Source organism: Eucyclogobius newberryi, unplaced genomic scaffold, assembly GCF_026437365.1.
Source record: "Eucyclogobius newberryi isolate DKJ021-1_F unplaced genomic scaffold, fEucNew1.0.hap1 SCAF_3, whole genome shotgun sequence".
Taxonomy (NCBI): Eukaryota; Metazoa; Chordata; class Actinopteri; order Gobiiformes; family Gobiidae; genus Eucyclogobius; species Eucyclogobius newberryi.
Window position 1 is genome coordinate 16,468,815 of NW_027315945.1, and position 17,328 is coordinate 16,486,142.

Consider the following 17,328-nt stretch of genomic DNA (forward strand, 5'->3'; position numbering starts at 1 on the left):
AGCTTGATCGAGCTATTGCCCACAGAGGAGTTCATTAAAGTGTGAAGCGTAAATGTGAACATTTCAGAGATTTCGCTGTTTTCCCATTTCTGACATATATTTGCGGGTCCGCCACACAGAGACCGTAGCACTTAGAATCAAAATATGGATAAGCTTTGATGCCCCGCTTGTGTAGATGATATTCTCCAAATATGAACTTGATCGGACAATCGCCCTAGGAGGAGTTCGTTAAAGTGTGAAGCGTAAAAATGTGGTGATTTGAGCAATTCTATGATTTTCCCATAAGGATAACATGGGATGTTTCTGTCATCGCTACGGTTACGCCGTACAAAATATGACTTTGGCTCTCATACTTGTATGATCAGGATGGCAAATTAGAATTTTGTGCAAAATATCGTGTCATTTTGAAAAACTCTATTGTTTATAGGCCACTCTGAAGGCCAAATATTCAGAATTCTGGGAAACGTTTGCGGCTCCGTCGCACAGAGACCGTAAAAGCTATCCTTAAAATTTGGATAACTTTAGATGCACCACTTGTCTAGAGGACGTACACCGATTTTGAGGTTGGTGGGCAAAACGCACTAGGAGGACTTGGTTAAAGTGTGAAACATAAAAATGTGGTAATTTGAGAGATTTTGTGGTTTTCCCATAGGGATAACATGGGATGTTTCTGTCATCGCTACGACTACGCCGTAAAAAATTAGGCATTTTTGTGATTGGCTTTTGTGATCGGGACGGCAAAATAGAATTTTGGGTAAAGTTTAAACAATTTTGGTAAAACTAATTTTTGACCTTCAATGTTAATTTAAAGGTCACTCTGTAGGGGGCGCTATCGCGTCCATTTCAATTTTGTCAGCCTAAACTGGTCCAAACTAGAAAGTTTAACAACTGATTCAAATTAGGTCATAATCGGACTGGTTTTGATCAAATGGGAGCAATTTTTAGATCTGCAATATTCCAAAATAAGTTGTCCAACTTTGCGGCTGCGCCGCACACAGACCGTAAAAGGTATCTCAAAAAATTGGATAACTTTAGATGCCCCACTTGTCCAGAGGACGTACGCCGATTTTGAAGTCGGTGGGCAAAACGCCCTAGGAGGAGTTCGTCAAAGTTTTACGTGAACAAAATGGCTAACACAGCGTGTTTTCATTTTCAAAGGAAGATGGCGGCCATAGGGTAAGTCTGGGGGCCTGGCCACATAATATTTTTTTTTTGTCCTCAAGAGAGGAATGCGTGTCCCGAATTTCGTAGCTTTACGCCAAAGTTGACCTCGGGGCGTCTCCCATAGGCGCAATGTATTTTGACTTTTGTCGCGCCATTTTTTAACGAAAAAAAAAATGGCCCAGAAAAAATAAAATTTTTCGCCGATTCTGAATTTTGGGCAAAGTTTGGTGAGTTTTTGAGCATGTTCAGGGGGTCAAATTAGAGCTCAAAGCGCAGATGAAGAACAAAAAAAAAAATAATAATAATATTTTTAGCAAAAACAATATAGCCGTTTCCACTATAACAACAAATTATACATTGTTTGAAAGCTCTAAGCCTTCCCCATGCCGCCATCACTCCCTATTCCGTCGGGATGCCCCGCCCACTCCCCATAGACTTCCATTGATTTGAGCAGATACAAGCATGGCCCATGCCTGCGGCATGGATTCTAGCGTACGGGACAATGCCAGGAGGGTTTTTGGAGGAATGCAGCGCTTCGCGCTGCTGTTGTCAACAATTAGTGAATGGGCTACGCCCATTCACTAATTGTTGACTATTTCTGTCATAGCAGGAGTAAGTATGCATGATCCATGCCTTCGGCATGGGCTAGTTCACTGTACTTGCCAGGGGCGACGGGGTACCAAACATGCGGGCTGCGCCCGCATGTTTGGTCAGACAGTTGCAACGCTGCCTTCGGCAGCGTTGCGGGAGCAATAGGCCCTCCGCCCTGCTGGGGCTCGGGCCTAAATATTCCGATACGAAAACAATGTTTCCCATTTTCCAAATATCATAAACTATACATTTTCGGAAAGCGCTCGCGCTTTCCTACCTCATGGTGTAGGTCCCTGGTCACTGACGGGTACTTTCGTTAATTTTGAGTGGGCTCCGCCCACTTTGTGTTTTTGGCCCTCTATACAGTAATAATGTTCATTTTTTGCATTAAATGCTTATATGCACGGAACATGCAAGAGATGGGGAACGTATTCGTGAGGTACTTCGCGCAAATGAGTGCTTTATATGGGGATGACGATGCGATCAATGTAAAGTGCTCGTTTAGTGCGCACTTTTGCACGGGCTTCGCCCGTTTACAACGGTAATGTTCCATTTTCCTACTACTAATTAGTATGCACGGGGCGTGCATGAGTGGAGGAGTGCGTTAGTGAGTGTTTGGAAGTGGGCGAGCGCTTCGCGCTCGATTTCGTGCGCACTACGTGCGCACTTTCGCCGGCCGTGCTTCGCACGGCCTTACGAGATTAATAGGCCTCTCGCCAGCTTGTGGCGCTCGGGCCTAAATAATAATAATAATAATAAAAATAATACAAAGGATTTAAAATGTAGTAGTGTCACGTAGTGACTTGTTTCGAGATCTGGGTGTGAATTGTGAGTTTGATATGCCTTTTTATTGTGTGAGATATAATCTCCTGTCTTGTTGGTGCACTTTGTGCTCACATACATGCATACATTTAGTCAACATTTAGATGCACAGAGCATATCTTTAGTCAATCAAGAATTTATTTACTACAACTCTGTAATCCTGGAAAAACTATCAATATATAAATTACTGCTTTGCCTGGAATGTTAGTATAACAGTATAACAGTACAGTTTAATGTTATACGCAGTATAACATTAAATTAATCTTGCATTCACAACAACAAGCTTGCTTCTCCACGGATCTGACTTGTCCCTTGGCCTGGCAGTACATGTGCTTGTCTCCAGGTTTATTGACATACTGTGAAAAAATAAAATAAATCTCCATAGTGGCATATCCATGAACTGAACATTTTCATCCTGCACATTTAAAATAACTTCAGTGTAAATCCTAAATAATTACCATTTTAACATTAATAACATAAATTGCACAAAGGCTCTTCAATTATCCATCCATCCATCCATTTTCTACCGCTTGTTCCCTTTCGGGGTCGCGGGTGACTGGAGCCTATCCCAGTGACTTCGGGCCTTAGGCGGGGTACACCCTGGACAGTGGCCAACTTGTCGCAGGGCCACTGTCCCTGCTCTTCAATTATACCATATATTAACCTGGCTTATTTTGTGCATATGCTGCTTCTGCCTTCATTGATTGTTCTGCAGAAAGTAAACAGCAAAATGAGCTTTACCTGGAGGAGAGGGATTTTTCTCAGAAACTAAAGACAACCAGGCTATTGATCTTACCAAGAGCAAGAGAAAACATGGTCCAACTAATTCAAATTACTTCTATTGATTTAATTGGACTTTTACCTGGAGCGAATATTGGATATTATACAAGTTCAGTTTACAAAGTCCTCATACTGCAGGAACGGTGCAGTGATGACGTAGATGCAGTGTTTTAAAATAGAAATAGAAATGTTGATGGCAAGACGACATGACCTGCAAAGTAGTATCACCAAAAATGGCCTTCTGTGGTGGTCCTGGTCTGCAGCGGTCAGTCACAAGTGGTTCATGGAAAGAACAGTTCACTACATAAAGGGCAACATGAATATAAGCAGAATCAGAAATCAGTTTTGCCTAAGGCCCAAAGTCACTGGGATAGACTCCAGTTACCAGCGGCCCCAAACGGAACAAGCAGTAGAAAATGAATGAATACATTTACATCTTAACTGAGCTTACAAAAATATAGTAGGCCCACAACCTATTTACACATGAACTGAATATCGCACTATCATTTTAGAAAGAGGATTTTACTGCACTGAGTTCAGCAGTTTTGTCTCAGTTGATCTCAGTCCGATTGAATCGAACTCTGGCACGATTCTTCTGAATTGTGAATGCAAACGAACCAGAGAGCAGAACAAAACCAGGAAGTGACCATGGAGTGAGCCATGGACATGTCAGAATCAGAAAAGGTTTATTGCAATTGTCAATGAACAAAATTCACAAACATGGGAACTTTGGTGATTCGGTGCAACATACTACGATGAACAATAATAACATTATGTATTTATTTGTTTGTCTATGGGAGTTTTTGTTTATAGGAGATCTTCTACTGAAGGTGTTTTTCAGACTTCCTATAGGTGATCTGTTCTTTTCTTCTGTATCTGCCTCTGTATCTACCTGCGTTGCACCAATGAAATTTCCCCATGTGGGACAATAAAGGAATATCTTCTCTTATCTTATAATAAAAACAACATATGGGTGACCATCCATTGTCCACGATCCTCTCCACTATCTTCTGGAGAGGATCTGCCGTCTTCAAATGACACGCAGAAAGTAACAGGAGCAGGTCAAAGTCTGGTTTAATTGTAATTACTGATGATCACGCAAAAATATATCACCATCTCCAGTAAGTATACTTAAAAAAATAACAATGTTAAATAGCTAAATGGAACAAAACATGAAATAATGCTTAAGCTGGCTTTAATATGGGGAAAGTGGCCAATATTCAGCCCGTAATAAGCTCTGAATTCACATTTACCCGTACAGCTTGTGTTAATATATATCGCATCACTTTCTTTCTCTGGGCATTCTGAGCAAGCCCAGGGCATTCAGCCCTTCTTTTCTAACTATCTAAATTTAGTATCAAAACTAGATACTTAATTGTGGTGGGCTCGTCTTTAAAACAAACTATGGCCGAGTCAAAATCCAGTTTTTTACGGTTTATTTAAGTGCAAAAACAAATAAGAAGCATAAACCAAAAATCCCCGTGCTATTTACAAAAATGTCAAAACAAAAATAGTTCTCACTTTCTCACTTTCTCGCTTTACCAGATGCTCAGATTCCCAGGTGCTGCCAGCTCTGCAGCCACACTCCAACTCCCTGGCAGTCCAAAACCGCCCCGCTCAAATACCCCTATGCCCCTCCAACGGACATACATGAGCCAATCAATATACATTCATAAACTACACACAATTTCCCCCAAATGAATACATGAAAATGCACCCCAAATAACACAAAATATAACCCCACCATTTCTGCGATGAATGGGCGGTCCCACTACACATAAACAACAAAATACCCAAAAATAATCCCCTTTGATCACCAGATCATCGTTAGCACGCGCAACGGTGCCATAAGATGCCTTTACCTCCGTTTGGCCAATCAGTGTGCGGTACGGGAGCGTGTGCGGAAGTGAACAGAGTGTGGAGCGTGGATGTATTATATTATCAACAACAGGTGTGGAGCCGGGCTCTCGGCAGGACCCAGTGTGCACCAGAAATCCCACCGAAATAGATGAAACTGTTATGAAATGGGGAGAGTGAAAGGTAAGATAAATGCGCTCGTGACACACGCGTATCGAGGCCGGTTTAAGCGGTTTACACGTTCTGTGTGCCTGTGCGCGATACGGGAGCGCGCGGTTGTGCGTGTCCTCAGTGCCGGGGCTGACTTAAGGCAGCTCTGTCACATTAATCAAAACTACATTTTAGAATGGTCTAGATTTTAATCAGACCTAGTATAAATATGGTAGCAAATAAAGAAAATATCATTTGTATTGTAATTGGGCTTGAAGTTTTAGTGCTGTGACAGCACTAGCTAACACACAGTTTATATAATGATACTGGACGCTGACTACACTACTATCACATGTGTCATTTGAAAGCAGCCTCCTGTATTAGCCTTGGTGCCACAGATGGGCTGCAGACAAGACGCAGGAGCTGGGCGAAATTATTCAGCGCCAGTCACTGCAGTTTGGTTTGAGGAAGCAAATTGTGTCGAACTGTTTCCTTAGCAACACAGCTTGGGTTTTATTCCATTTCTTCTTTTTGTATTGCTGAGTATTAGTCAACTCGTCCAAAAGGCTTCAAGTAAAGGGTGCATCTTTGTCATGGGAGTTAAAAGTTTGATTTCCAAATGTGACATTAAAAAAAGGCAGTTATTTTGTAAAGTTGGCAAAATTAAGACCTGTTGCATCAGGAAGGGAATCATGCACAAAGAACTATCAATGCAAAGTGTAGCCATGCAAAGAACAAAAGAACAAAAAATGATTGTATAAGTGGAGACATTTACCACATCAAATATAGATTTTACTTCAACTGTTGCAAATTGGTAATACTTCCATTTAATCAAACTTCTTCTTGGGGCAGTAAAATATGTTTTTTTTTTTTTTTTCATTTATTCTATGTATTCAATTTATTTATTATTATTATTTTAAAAAAATTTCCTGACTTACTTTATAATGTTTCCTAAAACTATTTTTCTATTTTCTCTTTGTCAATAATGTCACAACTAGGAGTCCACTAGGATTATAATATTTAATAAATCCTAGTTCTTCAAACTGCTAATTAAACACTTTTCCTCTAACCTAACAAACAATCTTAGCACATTTTAGCATTTGATCTAATTGTAAACATTCAAGAAATTACCTTGTTTATTTCTCAGGAGTTTTATTTTGGCGGGCAGGCGTTTTTTTCTTTTTCTTTCTTTTTTTTTCTTTTCTTCTCCCTTAATTGAGAGCTTTATACAAACATCATGATTTTCTTAATGACCCAGATGAGATTTTCAAGATTCATGCAGCCTCGCACACTTTTAAAAATTCATTTCTAAATCTAAAATGACTAATTGGCGTGTGCACAATCTAGATGGAAGGAGTGTATTATGATGTCTGACTGATTGCCTGCCAGCTTCTCTGCAAGATGCTAATGAACTGTTCCAACTGTGAACAGGAAAACGTCCTCTTTCATCAAATTATTTTATTAGCAGACGCATAAAACGAATACATTACACACATTTACCTGTGCAATCACAAATCACTGGGTATTCGTGATCAGAAATTGAATTGAACAAAATACAGCTTTTGTGTTAAGATATTTTAAGTTATTTGGTCAAAAAATAAATAAATAATCCCTATTCAAAATGTTAAGCGTCAGTAATTGTGCGTTCCACTTATATACATGCGTTCACGGTGACGTCATACAGCCGGGACTTCCCAATAGCGGCCATTTAAAAAGGGGCACGCGATATATAAAAACCAACACGACTGCATCCTTTTCTACGGCATAATGAGCTACGAATACTTTGATTCTTTAGACGATAACGGCAAACTAAGGTACACGACAAAGCTATCATTCCTTTGTCAGTCAACAGAGCAATGTCCTAACAGAACGCAGGTTTTTGGCATTTTGGCCTCATATTTCCTGGATTTCGTATGTAGTAGACGTGCTGTTGTGCCCCTTTCAAAATGGCGGACTCTGTTGCCACTGCACAAGTTCCCGGATGTGCGGACGCATCTTCTGACAAAACATTTCAATGTAAATTTGACTTCCGGTTTTAGAGAGTACACTTTTATTTGGAAGAACTACTTCCTGTTTAGCGTTTTGGTTATGACGGAGCACAATTGACACGTTTTTTTGGTATTAGCTACCCCTCTGAAGAGGCACAAGGTACGTTTTACGTTGCGTTCTGTTGTTTTGCTAAGGTGTAAGGGCATGGCATTTAGCATTTACACACTGTCTTTTTGTGTTTCCCAGCTCTTACGGTGTATTTGTAAGATTTACTGCCATTAAATCTAAAAATCATCAGTAAAGTGTCAACCTTCATTCGGGGGGTATGCTACACTGTGTATGTATGAAGATGTAAGTCTGCTTTTTTCTAAATGTTTTTGGTCCTTCCCACCAAATTCAAAAGTTATATTTTCTGTAAAAAGCTTGAAATAAATCAATAAATCAAACACAGCACAGCACACAACAAACATAGCAACAATCTATCTGGTATGTTGGTCATGCTTGTGTAGTAATTATTTTTCTCCATGGAAATTAATGGGGAAATGTTTTACATTTTTTGAATGCAAGTAACAAACATTTGCATGGAAAGTTCAAAAAAAGAAAACAAATTGAACTGTATTAGTATTCGTAATAAAATGAATCAAATAGCGCTCCGATTATCTTAACTAGCTTTAGATTTTTCGGTGTATTCAAACCTCTTGTAAGTATAAATTATAGTTGTACACCAATCAAGTAGCTGTCATTGTGGAGAAAAGTTTTTTTGACCCTCTAAACATTAATTCAACAAAATAAAGGTGTGTGTGTGTGTGTGTGTGTGTGTGTGTGTGTGTGTGTGTGTGTGTGTGTGTGTGTGTGTGTGTGTGTGTGTGTGTGTGTGTGTGTGTGTGTGTGTGTGTGTGTGTGTGTGTGTGTGTGTGTGTGTGTGTGTGTGTGTGTGTGTGTGTGTGTGTGTGTGTGTGTGTGTGTGTGTGTGTGTGTGTGTGTGTGTGTGTGTGTGTGTGTGTGTGTGTGTGTGTGTATGTATCATATTTTATTTGTCAAAAAAAGAAGAAAAGTGACATTGTGAGTTTTGGCCCAGGGTTTGTTGGGTAATTTCCTAGTGTGACGTCATCAATTATAAACAAGAAGTTAAATTATAGACCTAAAAAAAAAGTAGTCCCACTTTAAGGTATTTTTTTATTTTCTTCATCGAGATGTTTGTTCTTTGACCTATTTGACCCATTCTTGCCACTAGGGTGGCTTGTCCGGAGCAGTGAGTGACCACAGCACACTCATGGACCTATGTTGTAACTGGGAACTGCTAACCACTCTCCCACTGTGTCTGATTCCAACAGAAATACCTTCTTGGGTCAACTTGTTCCTCAAAGTCATTCAAAAATGCACCAGAAGTAAACTGCTTCTCATGGTGCTTCAGTTTTTTGCATTATTATAATACATTTCCATAAACTTTTTCCCAGACTGCTTGGGTAAAAGTTTTGAGTAAAGTTTTTCTTTTCATCGCGGTTGGTGATGGAGACATGGAGCTGTGGCGTCGTCTCCTCAGAGCAGCAGTGATTACCTCTCCTTCTGCGAGGCGCACAGGCGCGTTATGAGCCAGTGATTAAAATGTAAAAGTACTTTTTGCACTTTCGTCCTCTGAGAGTCTGTGAAATGCTCTGTCTGCTTCCTCGCCGCAGTTACACCTCTCTGATGAGGCATTGGAGAACCTCAGGATTTTTTAAATATCACTTGTAGATCTGTAATGTCTTCTTTGAAATCCCTCAGACATATTTTTTATTATCCACACATTTGAATGCATCTTTGAATCGTAGCTCTTCTGTCATTTTCAGCCGACAAGCCCGAAGTTTGGGAAGGCAGACTCCTATGAGAAGCTGGAGAAGCTCGGAGAAGGTTCATATGCCACAGTCTACAAAGGGAAAAGCAAGTAAGTTGTCTTCTGTCAATACATTTCAATACTTTACACACTATAATATATATTTATATGCTTATTCTGGTTGGTGTGCAGTAGTAGTAGTAATACTGTACTAATATTCTATTCTGTTCAAATTGTTTAACTTAGCACTGTACATTTCACTTACATCACCATTTATATAAGTCAATTTTGACTGCAATAATCAGAATATTTCCCTAAAATGACCAAATATGGATTAAGTAACCAAATAATGCAATCAATCAATCATTAAAATTTTGTTCTAAAGCACAATTCATATGAGTAAGATTAATTAAAATCACTGTACAAATGGATTCAAATCACAATACAGTAAAAGTAAATGCTGTTACTTCAAAATAACCCGAAGTACATAGAAGTAGTCCAAGAAATGATTAACTAAAAAGTACTCGGCAAATATACTATTCAAGTAAGAGTCAGAGATTAGTGTAATTGGAAGGATAAAATATTAAACAATTAACAAAATCTGGTATTGTCAAAGATTAAGCCTAAAAAATGACAAAGTATTTTATTTACTCAAGTGAACAAACTAAAGTACATGCAACTTTACTATTCAGTACTATTCATCTCAGCAAATGACCAAATGGAAGCTAGTATTTTTCTTATTGCACTCTAATAAATAACTTTGCAATGATCCAATTTAGACATGGGCACCAAGTCAGAGGTCGTAATTGACCAGGAAATTAACTTTACTCTTGAAAAATATGGCCATCTAATTCTTTCACCTCCAAAGTCATTGCAGCGCTAGCTATATAACACTTTTAATGGCAATGAAATATCAAGGATAAAAGATACCATTTTCGCCACACACGTTTCTGTTCCGTAGTCTAATGTTTATTGTTTCAGTAGTTTACTTCTAAACTTGTAAATGTTAATTATAGCTAGACAACAGCATTTCTCACATTGTAAATATCTGAACATGTAATGATTTTATTGCCACAGCAGCAATGATCGGTGAGTCTCATTCTCTCTGTAATCCCATGGCCTCGTCCTCTAGTCGCACTCCACTGAAGTCCAATTACATTCTTACTCTCTCACAACATCAGTGGTTTTAATGGGAACTTGTCTCTTATTGAGTAAATTGTACTGTAAAAGATTAGCATGGATTGTTAATGTTTTGCTCTGCGCGTCTCAGGGTGAATGGGAAGCTGGTCGCTCTGAAGGTGATTCGTCTGCAGGAAGAGGAAGGAACGCCCTTTACAGCCATAAGGGAAGGTAAGGATGACATTATGGCAGATGCTATTGCATCATTGTGAAAACTAATCTCGTAAAAGTTAGCGTTTTGTATATTTTTACGGTTTGTAAACTAGAAAGACTGACAATAGATTTTTAGAGCAAATTTTCAGCAAAAAAAGCATCAGTGCCATATTTGCTGAATGTTTTGTGTGTGAATTGAAAAAGTCTCCATGATGAGCAAACCCAGACTACTTTATTTGTATGTATGTTTTTGTGGTCAGTGGCAAACATCCCTGCCCTTAGCTTTCTCCTATTATTCCAAGATAGGCATGTGTTATTCATTTTTATTATTATTATCAAGTACTTTGTGTTTTTGTGACCTTGCAAGTAACACAAAATATCACAATAAATCATATTATTGAAACGCCTTTGTGGCATTGACATAATAAACCCAAATGCAAGCTGATCCCAATTAAAATCCTAATTAAAAAAAAAAAAACATGAACTCCAATAAATAACAGGTGAATAAAACATACAACATAAAAAATAGTAGTTAGTATCATCAATGAGCCTCTATAGCGCAAATCTTAATGAACTACATAAATCTTCCCTATTAGCGCAAAGATAAAGTACACACAATAAATATTGAACCCCAAGGAGTATTGTTCCAGCTTTAGTCGATGTAGTAATCGCCGTGACAGGTCTTAGGTGTAAGGTGTAATGATGTAATCCCTCATTTGTCCAAGGCTGGTTCATGGGAGTGGTGGTCTCAGGAGTCTGTGTGGCTCGACCTTTACTTCCGGGTGGTAGCAGCAACGTCTCGATTTCAGAAACATTGTCAAGAGTGATTAAAAATATGCAATTAAGACAATATTCTATCTTTTTGAATCGTCAAAAGAGTCCTTAAACTATTGAAACCCATGAATAAGTAAGAATAGTTTATGACAAGCTAAAATTCATAGGCATATCTTTGAAACTAACCCCCAGAAACATGTTTTGAAATATGTACAATTTTGTTCCTTATTAAAAATGCAGTAGTTGGGGCCTGACTTTACATCCATTCAAAGTGAGTGTGTAAACAACGTCACAGCGTTATAGTGGCCAGATGGACCCGTATTGTGTCTGTCCCGGGGCTGTTATCTCTTTAGTTAAATGAATGTGAATATGGAGAAGAAACAGTGTGCTCAAATAAGCCGGCAGCGTTTGAATGTAAATGAGCGAGTGACTTTGTGTTTGATCAGTATATGATCCTGAGCCAGTATATGGAGGAGCAGCCCAGGTCTCCTGCTGTACACACATGCACGGGCCAAACACCCTGTGAGCATGTCAGGAAGACACTTTGAAATTGGACTAAATCAGCAATTACTGTCCAGAGGTCCCTAGTGCTGGTGTGTGAGCTGCACTCACATCAAGTAAAGAGGGAGATCCAAAGAATTATGTGCCAAGTTCACTGCAAAAAAGATCTGTGTGAGCTGATGTTACCTTTTTATCTTAATAAGTGAATACATATTAAAAGTGTTCAAATTCCACTATGTCAGACTGTAATTTATATGGTGGTGTATGCAAATACTATTGGATATTTCAAAGTTTGCAGTTTTCTTAACCCAAGGTAGAATATTTAGCTTAAAAAATAAAATAAAAACAGTAAATAATTCAATCTATGGATTTTTTTTTACCATCTAAATAACAATAAACCGTTCAAATAAAACAAGATCTTTTGTATGAGCAAAAGTTCTCAAAAAGTCCTTTTAAAAATGTCAAGAAGTGTGACTGAAACTTATGAAGTCAAACAATTCTGGTTTAATCATTTGATTGATATAAACTAGGGCTGCAACTAACATTTGAGCAAAATAAAGCTAAATTAATAGGGTTTGAGGACATCTTGATCGAGTATTGCAGACAAAATAGGTTTTTCATCAGAAACCTTTAATTTTCAAACCTCTTTTCATTGCACACGGCATGTTTTATAATCTGAGCGTCGCGTTGTCCACGTAACGATTATTCGAATACTAAATTACTTGACAATTATCTCAATAAACGATTAGTTGTAATGAATCGAGCCCTGATATAAACTAGCCAAAACAAATCAAGATGAGCGTTCACATTCTGAATTCAAGTCTTAGATAATACCATTACATTTTTTCAGTGTAGTGTTACAAGAGTAAATCTGGGAGGGGAGAGAGGAGGAGCAAACTTTCAAAACACAGCATCTTTGAGGTAACTCTAACCTCCAGCTTGAGTCCTCCGCTTTGATCTGCTCATCACACAAGTTTTTTTAGCTGCTTGAACTAAAATGTATGCAGAAGACATCGGCTCTCCCAGGATCTGTCCGTCAAAGTTCCCCCTGTGCCCTTGGAAACACGTTTGAGTCACCAAACAAAGCCGTGCATATCACGGCACGCTCTTCCTCCGGTCTAATGAAAGTGTTGCCTCATGGAAGACACTGCCGCTTGACTCTCAGATATTTGTTTGTCTGCTCATTTGTCTGAGAAATGGCAGGCTGAAGCTTTGAGGCTGCTCCAGACACAGTATAATCTTTTCCCTGTTCACTTGCCAAATGCAAAGTCCCTAAAGAGATTTGAGTGACGGCAACTAAAACAAGGAAGAAACTAAAAGCCATCTTAAATAAGTGTTGTCATGATATTGAGCTCGATGCATGATATTAGATTTAACATGAGGTAAAGTTGATGAAATTGTAGCTCTTTACTCATAATGATGATAATAATAATTTGGATCTATATAAGAGCTAAATAAAAAGAGCTAAACAATTAAAAAAAGGAAACAAAGCTTTTAGTATTCTAGTTTTAATTCAATCTACACAGTCCAAAAAAATGAAAAATATGGCTGTTTTTGTCACATTCATATAGTGTATTTTGCATTTGATTTTGCAATATAGTCACAGCTGTTTGAATAGTAAGGTAGTAGACAATGGGAATGAAAGAAAGAAAAATAAATATTTCTGTGTTGTTTGGTCATGATCTCAGTAATTGTAAATGTATATCCCGTTGTTTTTTCTTACAATAATCAAGATACACTTTTTACATTATAAAACAAGATTTATAAAATATTAATGTTATTTTTTTTACTATGGGGTTGTGAGCGTTTAAAAAAAAAAAAATGGTCGAAAAGCTAAACAAAAACAGCAGCATTTAGAATATTGATACCTCCCCCGTGCAGACTGATACAACACACACGTGCGTTTGTTTATTAGCGCAACGGAGCGCATCACACCTCTCGTCTCCCGTAGATTTCTGTCCACTTCTGCGTCAGCTCTAACTGTCTTTCTCCGTCTTCATTTTGCCCCGTACACTGAGGGAACTATATTATGATAGATCCATGCGCTTAGGCACGCGGAAACGTGGGGACGAGCCTGACGCGGCTGCAGGTGAGCGGTAGGTGCGTTTTATGATTGATACGTGGCAGGACAAATGATTTATCCACGCCACGAGGAAATATGATAAAAAAAATTGCTGAAAAAAATCGTCCATACCACCTTTTAACAATAGCATTTGCATTCATTGTTCGCACTGTAGCCATAACTGCCCTGGGACAGACTACAATGGGAACTCTCCAAACACAAATATTAGGCTATAATTTTATTAAATAAAATGTTAAATTGTTAAAACGTTATAATTTCCAGATCAACTCAGCAGAACTGCTTTTAGACTCGTTCACATTACATGGCTGGCTATTTAAGTCATTGCACCCTTTATTAAATGAAAACCACACTCCCAACAGCCAATAAAATCCCACATATTTGCTCATATTTGGTTTTCGAGGTTATTTTACTGAGTGCGTCATTAGGAAATACTTTTATTACCGCCCAATTTTGACTCACCATCCCAGACCGTGACCACATGCACGCTTCTGCCCAGCTGTAACTCCAGAAAAGTGGAGTTTGATTCTTACCATTTGAGGTTGGGTTTGGGAAAAGCGGGCGTGAGGATGACTGTCAAAGCGGTTTGTTGTCCCGGAGCAATCAGCTGGCACACCTGGAAGTGATTTACTGCATTTCCCTTAAGTTTTCGAGCAGAAATGAAAGCCCTAAACAGGAAACGCGCCTCTCTGCCAACACGTCCTCAACACTTAACAAGCTCATGTTTCTCCCTTACCTTTACGAAATGACATTCGAACTGTAAGAATAGAGCCTGAGATTAAAGTGTTTGTTAACTGTGGGCAAATAATGATTTCGATGTCTTTCTTTATGCAACATGCAGCAAGGCAAATATTTCTGAAGCTTTCATAAAATATTCGTGTATCAGATCAGTTGCAGAGCTTAATTTGTTTCATAATTAGCAGTTGTACACATAAGCTGGCTCATTCAAACTAAACTGGGACTAAACCAGAAACTAAACCTTGACTAGAGCAGTACTGCAAACAGGACCAAACCAAGTCGATGGTCAGGTTGGGCTTGAAATGGAACCATCCAGGACAAAGGTACTTTGTCACTAAGCTTACATACACGGAGAATTCAGAGTGCGCCAAACAACCAATCTCAATTCGTCTTTGCCCCAAACCTGTCAGACCGCTTTTGTCCCAGTCTACAGCAGGTCAGAGAACTGAATAGGTGCAAGCAGAAGCTGAGGAACAGTCAGGGTTGTCTAGTAATTTAGCGCTAGCACCAAAACTTGACAGCTTTAACTGCTAAAAACTCCTATCATATATTTGAACCACATTTTTAGCATAATCGGCATCTCGTTTACGACATATGGAACCGTGTTAGTTGCTCTCCGCAGCGCAAATAAACACATTGATGCGCTGGTAGTTTTCAATTTCACATTATGAGGAGCAGACCAAAACACTGTAGATAGACCGTAGTTTGTTATCTCTTTATCTTATTTTGAAAAGGTGCATAGTTTCAATATCATTTTTCAAATTGCAGGATCCTCAGTTACTTGTAGGCAGTCATCCTTTCAAAACAGTATTATTACTCCTTTTTATTTTTTTACAATCAAATATTTAATTGGAAATACAATTTGTTCAATACTTTCTACAAGTTATAGCAAATTTGGCCTTTTGGGTGCATCAATACCAAATAAACAAATGCAATGTCTGTAACATCTGATTTGAAAAAAGAAAACATTTCTTATCAAAACTGTTTACAATAGAAAGACCACAAGTTTGCATTTTTCCTTTCACGAGCTTCAACAGCAGGGAAGTACTGTCAGTATTTTGGTACCTGCCAGTATTCTGAAGCTACATGTCAAAACTGTTGTTTGCCAGAGCATTTAAACAGCTTTGATTTTGGAACAAATGAGCTTTGATGATGAAACAAAAACACAACAGTAATTAATTTGCCATTGCATTTTTTTCTTTTGTGTGTAAAGTTGGTTGACACAGAACCATAACCGGTCTGTAATCGAGGCAACCGCTGTTACCATGGCAAAGCTACAAGATAATTATTGACAAATTTAATTCAATTTTGATCCTAAATAAATGTACCATGTCAACGTTTTTCATTAATTATTATTTTGGTTATATATTTATATATTATATTATATTTATGGTTGTATGTTGGTGTACAAATACTCTTGACTACTATAGAGCATGAAGCGACGTATACAGACTGATAATTTAATCATCTTTTTTTTTTTTTTTTTTTTAATTATTACTCCTAAATGTCAGTTTTGTCGATAGCTGATCAAACACCCACACTTTTTCTTTCATCAGTCATCTGAAACCCATTCTACCAGGCTGTTTGAAAGTATGTATGAACAACCTTTACCATTAAAAACACACCATCATCTTCATTGGCGTGTTGACAAATTAGCGTGGGAACCCGCCTCCGAAAATCCAGTCTGTGTTGGGCTTTTCAGTTTTAATCTAGTCTAAATCCTCACTATGAAGAGTAGCTGGAGGAGAGTCTTTGCCGCATTATAACGAAACCGCTAATGAGGCCAGAGATCTCAGCCTTTCTGTGGCATCTATAAGACCCTGACTATAACTGTGTGTAATGTAATGTAATGTTGTGTCTGTGCAGCTTCTCTGCTCAAAGGCCTGAAGCATTCCAACATCGTGCTACTCCATGACATCATCCACACCAAGGAAACCCTCACACTGGTCTTTGAGTATGTGGTGAGTACATGCACTGCTTTATTGCCTATTGCACTAAAAGTTATTGCTAAAATGAATGCAAGGCTTGCTTTGTATGAAGAACATCAGCCAGTTTTTGAAATATAAATAAGGAAAAAACATAGTTAACTCATGTAATGAAAGCAAAGAATAAATTAAATAAACCCAACAGATATATTATTGCACAAGCAAATATAAATAGATAAATACATACATTTGCTTCCAATGCATTTAGATCCTGATTCACCCAAATGAAGAATGATTTATGCACAGCAAAGAAAAAGGTGGTTACGTTAAACTTTCATGAAAATGTGTCCTCTGCTACAGAAAATGGAAAGGATCACGTTTGGAGTTCATTTGAAATTGGACACATTTGACAGACTTTCAACCAAATGGGACGTTCAATTTGGAAATCAAGTGTTTCATAATATTGATAAAGACACAAAGTACAAGTGTCCTCTGCATTTAAAACTGCCGGGGAAACTGTCGGAAGCTGTAGGCAACAATGCAGCACCTGAGGAGATCTTATGGTTGGTTTGGCGCGGACGATCGAGCTGGAGGATTATGGGAAATTGGATATAAGAGGGTTAAATTTCACAGTTTTTGGCCCTATTTGGTTTGGCCGTACAGTTTTGAAGTCTGTATCCAAACCTGAGCTGGAAATATTTTGATTGGCATTCTCCTATTTATTGGGCATTTTAGGCACGCTCTCCGTCCTGTTATAAAGACGCCATTCGCTTCTTTCCATTGAGTGTTTGGTGCCATTGTAGAGTTAGCCA

General features: G+C 38.4%; 1 protein-coding gene across 3 annotated transcripts in view; it reads left to right on the forward strand.

Moving 5' to 3' along the window:
- cdk14 (cyclin dependent kinase 14) overlaps nucleotides 1-17,328 on the forward strand; it is a 245,850-nt gene that overhangs the window by 79,827 nt on the left and 148,695 nt on the right. For all 3 annotated transcript variants that reach the window (XM_072460366.1, XM_072460365.1, XM_072460367.1), the window contains 3 exons: nucleotides 9,183-9,277; nucleotides 10,437-10,516; nucleotides 16,458-16,552. In XM_072460366.1, coding sequence (XP_072316467.1) covers nucleotides 9,183-9,277; nucleotides 10,437-10,516; nucleotides 16,458-16,552 — 270 coding nt within the window. The remainder of the gene's footprint in view (nucleotides 1-9,182; nucleotides 9,278-10,436; nucleotides 10,517-16,457; nucleotides 16,553-17,328) is intronic.